This window comes from Merops nubicus, unplaced genomic scaffold (genome assembly GCF_000691845.1).
Source record: "Merops nubicus isolate BGI_N331 unplaced genomic scaffold, ASM69184v1 scaffold1017, whole genome shotgun sequence".
Taxonomy (NCBI): domain Eukaryota; kingdom Metazoa; phylum Chordata; class Aves; order Coraciiformes; family Meropidae; genus Merops; species Merops nubicus.
In genome coordinates, this window is record NW_008622096.1 from 27,621 (window position 1) to 40,047 (window position 12,427).

Genomic DNA, 12,427 nt, shown 5'->3' on the forward strand with positions numbered 1-12,427 from the left:
TTGTCATGTACCTCTGGTCCCAGCTCACACATGACCCAGTATTTGCATCATATCTGAAGTGCTTGATACTCAGCTGAAGGGATGAATCATGTTTAACAGGAACTAAACAGGCAGTGAGTTCAAAACAAAAACCTAGGTCAGATCTTTGAGTATAGCAAAATGGATTTCTATCCAACAAAATGAAGAAGTGACTACTGTGCAAGCCCACATCCCTGTGCTGGTGTTATCCACTTAGTACAGCTAAGAGAACCAACAGCGACATGGACTCAGCACCCCTGAGTGACATGTGCCTGTGCCTAGGCATTCCAGCAGCTGGCAGATACTGAAGCTGGGAAGCTCACCCTCCCTGCTGCCCTCACATACACCAGCCTGGTTCTCCTAGCAGGAGCTCCCTTGGCTGTGCTGGGGAGTGCATCTCACAGCTGCTCAACAGAGTGAATGGGGATAACTCACTGCTGGGTAAGTAGATTTTCCCTCAAACTTTCAACCATGCACATACAGATATCTTCTGCCAGAAGCAGCACTGAAGCAAACTGTAGAATTGTTTTGGTTGGAGAAGACCTTTAAGATCATTAAGTCCAACCATTACCTCAGCACTGCCAGATCACCTCTAAACCATGTCCCTCAGCACCACACCTACATGACTTTTAAATACCATCAGGGATGGTGACTCTAGCACCTCCTTTGGCAGCCTTGAAAACCCTTTTGGGGAAGAATTTTTTCCTAATATCCAGCCTAAACCTCCCGTAGAACAACTTGAAGCCATTTCCTCTTGTCCTGTTGCTTGATTCTTGGGACAAGAGACCAACTCCCCTGTGGCTCCAACCTCCTTTCAGGGGGTTGTAGAGAGCAAGGACCCCCCCCTGAGCCTCCTTTTCTCCAGGCTGAACAACCCCAGGTCCCTCAGCTGCTCCTTGTAAGACTTGTTCTCTAGACCCTTTCCCAGCTTTGCTGCCCTTCTTTGGACAGGCTCCAGCACTATAATGTCCTTCTTGCAGTGAGGGGCCCAAAACTGAACCCAGTACTTGAGTTGTGGCCTCACCAGTGCCAAGCCCAGGAGGACAATCCAGCTTTCCAGCCACTCTTCCCCTCGCCTGTAGCATTGCATGTGGTTGTTCTTCCTGGGGATGATCCAGAGCAGCTCACCTAGAGACCAGGGAAATTACACCCTGGCAGTGTTGTCCCCTCTCTAAATCTTTGATTACAAGTGGTGTCAAAATTAGCCAAGCCAGATTTTAAGTATAGTGGAGCAAATGAAACCCCTCTGGCAAACTAACAGTTGCTGTTTCTCATCATAAATGGTGCTGCTGGACAGAGGAGCTTTAAGCACACAGGAAAAAAATGTGCCTCTGATTCCAGCCCAATTTATCAGAGAGCCAGTATGGTGAATCTGCTGCCTTTGGAATAGCTCTGCTTGGAAGGAAGGAAGGAAGGAGCAAATGTATTTAGGCTAAAATCTACACACAGTAAAAGATGTTTCATCATAAAACTTCATTTGCCAAGGTAGTTCTAAATCTAACGCATTACATATGTGAAATATTGTAAGTAATTTTATACATTAAAGGAAAAGTAAACCCCGATGTTCTATGCTGAACATCACCTCCACAACTAAAAGAACACTAACACTAAACTTTACTAATGCTGGAGTTGGTATGTACACACATATTGTAGGGCTGTTAAATCCCTTACACAAGTGCTGCAGAAATCCAGAGCAATCCCCTGGCAGACAGCCTCGTTAGCAGCAGCATTCCAACTGTTATGTGTAACAGCATCAACTGTTGTGGTTGGTATAACATTTCTATTCTTTATAGGAACTTTTTTGGTGATAATTCAGCTTCCCATCACAGAAACACACAAGCAGCACAAACTGATTTTCCAGGTGCTATTGCACAGTTATGTTAACCCTCACAGACTCACTGCATGCTTACCAATTACTTCAACAACAACGGGTTGCTTATGTTTATGTAAAAAATTCTATACCATACCTTTGATTGCAGGTGGGACTGACTTAGTTGTGCAGAAGGTACACATTTCTGAGAATGGTCCCTCCCCAGCATCATTGACTGCCTGTATTCTGAAGGAGTAACAAGTGGATTCTGTCAGCCTTTGTATCTTGTACGTATGACTCGGTCCCCTGTAAATGGGAATAAACCTGGAAACAATAAAAAGGAGAAGATGCAGTTACACTGAAGAGGCAACAAAGTTTCTGGCTGTTACATGGATCGCTGCAAGGTATCCACAGTGTGCAAACTGGCACAACGTGCTTTGCAGGGCTGCTAAAAGGAAAAATCAGAAGTAAAAAAAAATCAGGATGTCACTAACACACTAACAATGATTAGTAGGTATGAGGAAGCAGAACTTCCCTGTCCCTTTTGCTATGAATCCTTACCTTGCAAAATGATTATGTGAACTATCAGGACATGTATCTGTCAGTGCATTTCCTACTTCCTAGTAGAGAGACCAGATTCAACCTGTGTTCTGCTACAAGACACCACACTCCTGGTTTAAAAGTGTTTAAAACAAGATTAATATTTTGATTCTTCCATTGCTTGATTTGGACTTTAATCGTAAATTAAGACCCGAATACCACATCCTAAACTCATCTGTGCTGTCTTAAGCCAGAGTAAGTGTATTTAAATCAGACATACAGATCGTGTACTAGATTACACATTTCCTGGTTTTGAGGAGTTCACAGCCTGAAGACAGCCAAACAACACAGACAGAAACAGATCCAGAGAGAACATCTGGTGGGCTGGGAGTGAAAAGACACAGGGGAAGCATGATTACAGTGAGGGGGATATAGAAGATGGAAAAGGATGCCAGCTTTGGAGCTCTGGTGGATGCCTGTACCAACAGCTCTGCTTGAGGGCAAGCTGAGAAGAAGAAAAAGTCACAGCACTAAGGAAGTGACTTCCAAAACACTTCCATTGACAAGACCAAACACAGGCACATGCAAACTTGTCCAACCATGTAACGCAGAACAAAATCAAGGTCACTTCATTTTAAAAAAAGACAAAGTACTGTTGCTAGAGAGAATCTGACTTCTATTTTCAATTGCTCTGCTCAGGTAAATCCTTTTCAGTAATAAGTCACACATTAGCCAGTAATTTCTAACTGAGATCCTGACCCCCTTGGTGCTGAGCAGAATGGGGATGAAGGTAAATAGAGAGGAAGTACCCAGCATCTTGGATCAATCCACTCAGGGTCCACTGCAGAGCAAGGTCTTACTTACAATACTCCCAGATCTGGAGAACATAAAGTTCACCACGTAGGATCACATAGTTTTTCTGATGGTTTAGTACACTTCTTCAAATGTCTCAACTATTTCAGCAGATTTAAATCACCAGGAAGCCAACAAAGGGCTTTATTTTTGACCTCCCTATCTAGGTGCTAGCTTCATCCTCTGGCTTTGCATGAGATATACACAGTATAACCAATTTGAGTATTTCAAAGAAACTGGGTCTGTCGTTAGCTCTCAGGGAAAGAAATCAATTTATATTGCATTATGATTGAAATCCACGGAAGTACAGAGAGATCAAGAGTCATCTGTAATAAAAAGAAATGTTCAGGTAATTTAAATTGCTGGAAATGTACTCTGAGGACTGATGTGACTTACTACCCCCACCGAGTTTTAGTGAATCCCTCACCTACACTGGAAATAAAAGATCTGTGCCCACAAGTTTTTAAGGGGAGATTTTAGAGCAAATTTCCAGAGAAGAATTTTTTCTTTTTCTCAGCCTTATGCTTACACAGTTTTAAGGACTGCTTGCTATCCCCCATTTTTAAGACTCATGTAAGCAGCTATAGCACACTTCAAAAGACTACCAGAGACCTGCTCTCATGAATCCAATTTCTTGGGATTCACTGCATGGTGAGCAAAGCACACAAATTTAGGACAGTGTTAAGACTGAAGAGACAAGACTACTGCCTCTCTCTCCCTCCCTCTCCACTTCTTGTGGCTCAATCAGGCAGCTGGCTCAGAAACCACTGCAGTACTCACAGACGTGCAGAGACTTTCTTTGACCCTCATCCAAGGGCAACAGATAGCAAAAAAGATGCAATGCAGTATTTTAGGCTAATGCCCTATTTTATAATCATCCATGGAGCTAGGGAAGCAAAGGAGGATCCACACACCTTACCAGCTAAAAGACAAGCACACCTACATGCCAAGCTTGGGCTTATGGTACACTCATTAGACATATTTATATGGTTAATACCAATGAATTAATCCTCAAATTACACTTTCACCTTTTCAATATGACTAAAGTTTCATGACACTGAGAAAGTGATCTGCCAAAACACTTGAGCTCCTCCTGTCATTTGGGAACTGGACTAATACTCCCAACTGGTTTCCATCTCCTCTCCTTTTTACTTCTCTATCTCAAAAAACACCTGTAATGAAAGCAAAAACCATTATGGAAAAGCCTGCAACCACGTTCAACACACAAGACTGTAACAGAAGCACCCTTAAAATCCTGAGATTCAACCATCTCTGAGGAAAGAGGGCTTCCAGTTTTGGAACAAGAAAGGCTGATTACGAAGTCAATCAAGTTCAACTGTTCTTAGGCTTTACTATGACAACAGTGCTTTGTAATTGAGTTTGAAGATGAAGAGCGTGATGCTAGAAACATAATGAAGATGAAAGATTTTAACTTCAAAATACTAGTGATTCTTTAATAATAGCGTAGCATTTGCCTCACGTCTAAAGTAGGTAATTTATACTCCTCCAGAATTACTTCTGTTATTTTTAAAAACAGTGTTGTTATTTGATGTGGATTGCTATTGACTTGGGGCAATATATCCTACAGTCTTTCTTCAGCCTCCCAGGCTTTCAGCTGAAGGACTGCAATGAACGTAAAGCTGAATCTATCAGTGTGATTGCACATAGCTACTGTGATGCCTGCATACATAAAAAATTTGTCTAAAGTAAGGTAATTTGCTTATATAATTGCAAGTTCATTTTTTAATTCTCATTTGAAAAGCACATTTAAATGTGAGCTCTAGACATCTTTGCCTTTTTGGCAAGCCTGACACTGTCCACTGTGCTTTATCCACTCTCTGTTCCATACTTTCTGTTAAGTACTAGCCAGCTTCGAGCTTGTTTGCAAGGGATTAATCTCTTATGCATTTAAAAATTGACTTAATCTGTATATGGAAAAGCTCCTGTGTTCTCCATCTCCCTCTCAAGTTCTTCCAGCTTCTATTATGTTCTCTGTCTGAATATGGACAATGAGTTTTCCTTTTCACAGATGCTATGGGATGTCATAAACATGGTCATTAAAGTACAGCCATCAAAAATCTCTCTAGCTTTCCAGGATGACAGTTGAACCACATTGGGGGTAGTGGTGGATTTTTTCCTACATCCCATTACTCTTATATGACAGAGCTTTACATCATTCATAAATTGAATTCAAGACGACATAGGTCCCAGTCTCCACAGGGGAACAACACAACTGGCACATCAGTAAAACTGGGAACTGAGAAACTTGTTTAGGAGGCAGGTGCATGTCTCAACAGAGCCTCCTCCATCCCTCCTCCCCGTGTGGCTAGGCTGGAGCTGAAGGATGGGCACATGGCTGGATGTGACTGAGACACTGCAGCTTCACAGCCTGCCACTTTCTGTCCCTTCAAACGAAATAGACATGCTTTTAGATGCAAAGTTGAATAAGCTGGTTTAAACTTCAGTGAAACTGCACCCAAATACTAACATGCTGATGTTTGCCATGATGGTGCTTACCAGATGTGGCAGTTAAACCTGCTCCAACCTCCCCAAGCTGGCTGTTTCCATCCCCATGCTGCTCCTTCAGTACAAATATAGGGCTAGAAGGTGAACTGGATTATGGGAACTGACAGAAATTAAAGACCTCTTTAAGTAGGATAGTATTCCACTGATTAGTTCCCTAGCTGGTCCAGTGCTATGTCAAAACAGTTGTACCAGTAAAACTGGGGATAGAATAGGGACACCAGTGGTTTAATGAAGCCCAAAGTGCTCCTGTTCCTATACAGGAACACACTAATAGAAATATTAGTATTTACACTTTGACTTCTTATTCCTTCATTGCTCTTCCCTTCCAAGACAGACAAAAGCAAAACACAAAACATGCTCAAGTGTGTCTCAGCCAAGACCTGCTCATTCTCCAACTTCTACCTGCTTTCATGCAAATCCCTCAGCTGTGCTAAATAAGCACTAAGATTTTCAATTCTCAGAGGTTTGCCCAGTTGAATTTAAATGACAGTCGGCTACATCCCTTAAACTGCTGTCCTACCTCTGTGGGTTAATGGCATTCTCATGACAGCTGCATTATCATCTGTTTCAAGTCTGTACCATCCACAAGTAAATCTGTATTATTCAAATTTAACATGCTGCAGTGTTGCCTCTCTTCGCCTCTAAATTAACAGCAGAAACTGAAAAGAAAGCAACTTTCTCCAGGGATGGAGACACTCCCCAGAGGCTACTTCTCCCTCATCTCACTTGAACGATCTCAATTCTCCCCATCCCAGACATTCTCATGTCAGTCACGGATGATTTATTTGCCTACACACAGTAGAGGAGAGAGAACACAGTGTCCTAGAACGACTGTTTGGGAAACACCACTGCTGTTAGTTTTTCATCAATACCTTTTTATTCTAAGTGAGATCTTCTTGGAAGTGTTTTACATGTTGCAGCTACTGTTTCCCCCACTTTAGTCACTTCCAGTCAAGCAGAGAAATATGAATGTACTCGCTCTACCTCTGCTCATTAGTTCTCAGTACATTTTAATCAGCAGGTTCCCATTCAAACTCTTGGGTTTTGATTACAATTTACTAGCTTGTTTGTCCTTACAACAGTTTAATTTGAAATAAAATCTAACATACAGCACTAAAATACAGCAATCTTGAGCCAATGTACAAAGGCTGAAATAGGCACCTGAATGATTCTTTAACTGCCTCCCAGAAAAACGTGCTCATCTGCCACAATTTTGGCTGGAGAGGAATAATTAATACAGCACTGGTCTGACCTGGAGACCTGAGGCTTCATACATGGGCAGCTGCATAAATAGAAATTAAAATACATAAATTTCACAAAACAACAGCCTTTTTAATATTATTATTGCAACATCCCTGTTGTCCCCACAATTATAGCCCCCACCTACTCTCTTTCATGATTCCTCTATTTTGTTTAGAAAACATTATCAAGCAGTCACTAATTTACATCATTTTATTTCCCCACCAGCAGCTCCCTATACTATGAGGCGGCACCAGGGAAAGCAAAGCTTCAGAACAAAACCATCTAATTCAGAGGAAATACAGGAGGAAAGTCAATGCACAACTTTTTTTTTGTTGTTGTTGTTTTTCACTTCCACTGTTTTAAAATACCCAGCTTAAAGAGAAAAGCTTGACATCTGCAGCACCCTCCCCCCCCCAGCCCACATCCATCAGTGTTCCCACAACCAGCACCACGACGACCCAAACTTTTCAGCACTGGGGCACCTTTCCAAGACACTCTTTGGCATCTCCTTTCGCAGGTAGGTGCTGAGGGAATCATAGAATCATAGGGGTTGGACGGGACCTCGAAAGATCATCTAGTCCAACCCCCCTGCCAGAGCAGGGTCACCTAGAGTACATCACACAGGAAGGCGTCCAGGCGGGTTTTGAATGTCTCCAGTGAAGGAGACTCCACAACCTCTCTGGGCAGCCTGTTCCAGTGCTCTGTCACCCTCACAGTAAAAAAATTTTTCCTGATATTCACCTTGAACCTCCTATGCTCCAATTTGCACCCATTACCCCTTGTCCTATCACAGGTCAACACTGAAAAAAGCTTAATTCCATCTTTTTGACACTCACCCCTTACATATTTGTAAACATTGATGAGGTCACCCCTCAGTCTCCTTTTCTCCAGGCTAAAGAGACCCAGCTCCCTCAGCCTTTCCTCATAAGGGAGATGCTCCACTCCCCTAATCATCTTTGTAGCCCTACGCTGGACTCTTTCCAGCAGCTCCCTGTCCTTCTTGAACTGAGGGGCCCAGAACTGGACACAATATTCCAGATGCAGCCTCACCAATGCAGAATAGAGGGGGAGGAGAACCTCTCTTGACCAACTAACCACACCCTTTCTAATGCACCCCAGGATGCCATTGGCCTTCTTGGCCACTAGGGCACATTGCTGGCTCATGGTCATCCTGCTGTCTACCAAGACCCCCAGGTCCCTTTCCCCTACACTGCTCTCCAACCAGGAGAGCTCCCAACCTGTACTGGTGCATGGTGTTTCTCTTCCCCAAATGCAAAACTCGACACTTGCCCTTGTTAAACTTCATCAGGTTTCTCTCCGCCCAGCTCTCCAGCCTGTCCAGGTCTCTCTGAATGGCAGCACAGCCTTCTGGTGTGTCAGCCACTCCTCCCAGCCCAGTGTCATCAGCAAACTTGCTGAGGGTACACTCTGTACCCTCATCCAGGTCGTTGATGAAGATATTGAACAACACCGGTCCCAGTACCGACCCCTGAGGGACTCCACTAGTCACAGATCTCCAAATAGATTCTGTCCCATTGACTACAACCCTCTGACTCCTACCTTCCAACCAGTTCTTGATCCACCTCACTACCTGATCACCAAACCCATACTTGATCAAGGGAAGGGAAACACCTCTGCAGTGGTTCTGAAAAGAGTTTTGTTTTCCCCCAAAATCCCCCAACCCTGACTTCTAGTCCTAACATGAGGTGTGGCCTAAAGAGATGGGATGCCTTGGCCTCTCGGATCTGAAGATCTGTTTTCTGGAACATGCCTTTTGGTAAGCTTGTCATGTATGCTGGTTTGTGACATGTTTAGAAACCAACCTCCACAATGCACTATGAATGTCATTTTTGTTTACAGGCATAATAAAAACAGGACCCACTGAAGGAGCCAACTATTCCTTCTTTACACTTAGAAAAGGAAAACTTAAAGAGGCAGGAAGAGACGTGATCACAGTCAGGTTCTTGGCTTAATCACCTACCACATCTGCAGGCTAGACAGAGCACTTGCAGCCCCAAATTGATTTCTAGCTTGCTTCCACCAGATAATCTTTCACCTGCTGCTGAATTGGAACATGTATGCCACATTTACTACTCCTAGTCACTTGTCAGATGTCTGGAATTATTGAAAATGGAGATGCCTTAACTTACAGAAGCTCTCCCAAAGGAAGAAAAATTACTTCTTTTGGAAGGAGCTTCTGGGCATGTTCATGAAGAAAGAGAGATAGATCAGCAAAGTGCCTGACAGATGATGCCCATGTGCAGCCACATCAGAGGCCTAGGAACAGGTAGGAAGGACAACACTGAACACAAATTCATGTGGGCTAACAGAACCCGAATGAAAGACCTGGGAGAAATTAGGGAGAGCACCCAATGCCTTGTTGAAACTATACAGTCAGGAAGAACTAGATCACTCGGCAGGTGCCAATACCATGGCTTGCAATGGCAATGTGTTAATTAACAGTTGATATAAATAAGAACAGGCTTAACAAAGCTAAAACCAGAAGAGAACAAAACACAGTTCAAAGACAGCATCTTTATCTCCCTTGTGCAGCACTACAATCCACTTTCAAAGCATGGCAGCAACTAACAGTGTCTATGAACCTGAAAATGAAACTCATTTAGCATGTCATGTTCATAACTATTTATTGGCATTTACTTTATTTATTTAGCGACAGCCTCAGTAATCTGTTTTGGCAAAGCCCACTAACGAAGCCAAGCAGAGTCTCTAGTCTACCAACTTCAGCAAAATGAACCTGGGATCTGAAGATGGGCTCTTGGAAAACTGGCCAATATGATCCTGTTGCTCTAAGCTGAACCTCATTACCACTTGATATATTAAGTAGTTGTTACTTCAAGGCTTTTGAATTTTTTTTTTTTAAAAAATATATAATTTTTTTGTGAGGTTGTTACAGATGTGCAGAAAATGGCTTTCACTACAGTGACAACAATTTTTGGTCGAGATGGTGCTCTTATTTATGATTTGGTATCTTCAGTGTACACCCATGAAGTCTGAAGTATCTTGTACAGAAGCAGATGTACATTGATCAAAATACAAGAGGAAATTGGTCCACTGTGCTTCTATGTAGTTAACTACTAAAATTCCCACGAAATCAGGGATTCTTTGAAAATACTTATAGAATAGCATCTCATTCTATGTCTAACTAGATGCCTAACAGCTGAGACATCTCATCTCAAACATTTAACATTTTCCCTTGTCTCAAAGGATGACGCACACACAGTTAACTCCCATCTAATAAATTTGTTGTTTCACTCCTGTTTCTAGGAACAAAGCAGAAACACATTAGCAATTTAAGCTTTTCACACTTGGAGCTGTTGTTCTTTTTCATTTGCACAGCACTCACTGCAAAGGCCCAGGTGTCTGATCAAAATGCTGTTCATATAAATATCATTGCTATTAGCAGCAATACTCACCTACAGAATGCAAAGATATCAAGTGAAGACAAACAACCTGAAAGGCTTTTCTGAATGTTAACTTTCCCTGTGGCCAGGCTTGCAGAGTAAACTGTAGCGTGCCATATGTCTTGGCAGTCATTCTTCATTTCCTTTCATCATTGTTTTACCCAAAATGAAAATGATTTTTCCTGCAGGTTTTTGCAAGGATATGTTAATCCATCCAATTTTGTATTTTAATAGAACTTCACAAGCCAGTAGGCCTGATATATATCAGTAATTGCTGCTAAAATGGGTGCAAATTGTCTTGATCAAATAATGAGAGTAAACAATTTTTTAATTAGACTGCTTGAAACTTGCAGTAACCAGATAATGATTATGCTAGTCATCAGACAAAGGCAGCACATTTGGCAATTTATATTCTGCCTTCTTTTATGTTAATTCAGAACAAACATATGTGTCAAGGCTCACACATATGATCACTTCCTAACACACAGAGACTGCACTTGGCTCCAATCCTTCTGCAAGGACTGGTGCTTAGACTGAACCATCAATGGATACAATATCCCACTTCTAGAGCCAGGGAAACTGCACCGAACACTGTGTAGATTTGTGTGTTCTCTACTGCTCCTTATAGTTCTTAAAGGAGTAACTAGGTCACAGAAAGGGAGCTGTGAGGAAGGGAAAACAGTTTCTTCCTCTATATACAATTTCAGAAAAGGTTTCCAGCACCACTGACTGAAGGTGACAGAAGGGTGAGAGAGTCAGTTGAAGAGTTTCATAAAACTGAACCTTTCCACAGAAAAAAAAAAAAGAGCCCATCTGCATCGCTGCACCGAGTTCTTTATTGTTCAAAGAACGTTTCAATTTGCCTTGGAAACCACCTCCTGAGAAGTGCTTTGTGGTTCCTCTCACCTTAGAAAATATTGGTGTAGATTTTTGTAATATACTTCCCCCTCTCTCTTTTAGGCTTTCTACAAAGAGTGAAGTAGCTTACCACACAACTGAAAAAGGCAGTACCACCAGGAGCATCACTAACATCTGAGTTAGCAAGCACTGAAACAGATGGGACAATACACCTCTCACTTGTACCAGGAAAAACTTGCATGGCTCTCCTGTTCATACTCAGGCTCAAAAGGTTCTGATCACAACCTACCAAACAGAAGCAAGGAAAGGCAACCTCAGCCACTGAAAGGCAACTGAGAATCTACCAGGCTTACAGCTCAGATGTCCTCTGCTGCCTGCACCATGATAACAAGCACTCCTAGGATGGGCAATGTGAGGGACGATGTCTCCCAAAATAAATAGTCAAGCTCAGGCAAAATTCTCCACATAGGAGAAATCACTTCAAGGGACTATGTCATTCCTTTACAAATGTTATTCCTTCCTTACAGTCACTAGGAGTTTCCAGGACTACATCCATATGTAGCTATGGCATTTGGGACATTTATATCCTAACCAGAAAAACTGTGTGCGCACAATGACTGTGCTAAATTAGTACTGATAGTCATTAGGCAAATTCTACTTTGTGATCAATTTTTTCATTTATATTGAAGAATAATAATCTCCTTAAATGGTACGCATGTATAGTTTAGCAAAGCATTTTTAATGTTTAATACCCACATAAATAATCTTTGATATGATATGGAAGGGAACTACTACTACTGTTCACTCTGTGACATGGAGGCGTAGCTCATTTATTTAGCAAATAACCACAGCAAAAGCAATTAAAGTTTAGAATGCCAGTAAACCCCACCTCTTACAATTCACTTACAAAAGCAGACTTATTAAGAATTGGCAGTGATCCTTCACTGCTATTTTAAAGAACATGCTTAGGTTGCTGCTTAGCCAACCTTACCAATGATTCTCTGTTAGAATATGATTAAATATATTTTTACTTGGATTCTTTATGCACACAAAAATCACAGAATTCACCTCAACTGCAACACATATACATCTAAAAGACACAGAAGCAACTGATAAATGGCCCGCTAATAAGGTACTTGCTAATTCTCTCTTTCCGACT

General features: G+C 42.0%; 1 protein-coding gene across 1 annotated transcript in view; it reads right to left on the bottom strand.

Annotated features, from left to right (window-relative positions):
* FNDC3B (fibronectin type III domain containing 3B) overlaps nt 1-12,427 on the bottom strand; it is a gene marked incomplete at its 5' end in the record, with an annotated part of 105,778 nt that overhangs the window by 11,736 nt on the left and 81,615 nt on the right. Inside the window, one exon of the mRNA XM_008944647.1 lies at nt 1,986-2,152. Within this exon, the coding sequence (XP_008942895.1) occupies nt 1,986-2,152 (167 nt within the window). The remainder of the gene's footprint in view (nt 1-1,985; nt 2,153-12,427) is intronic.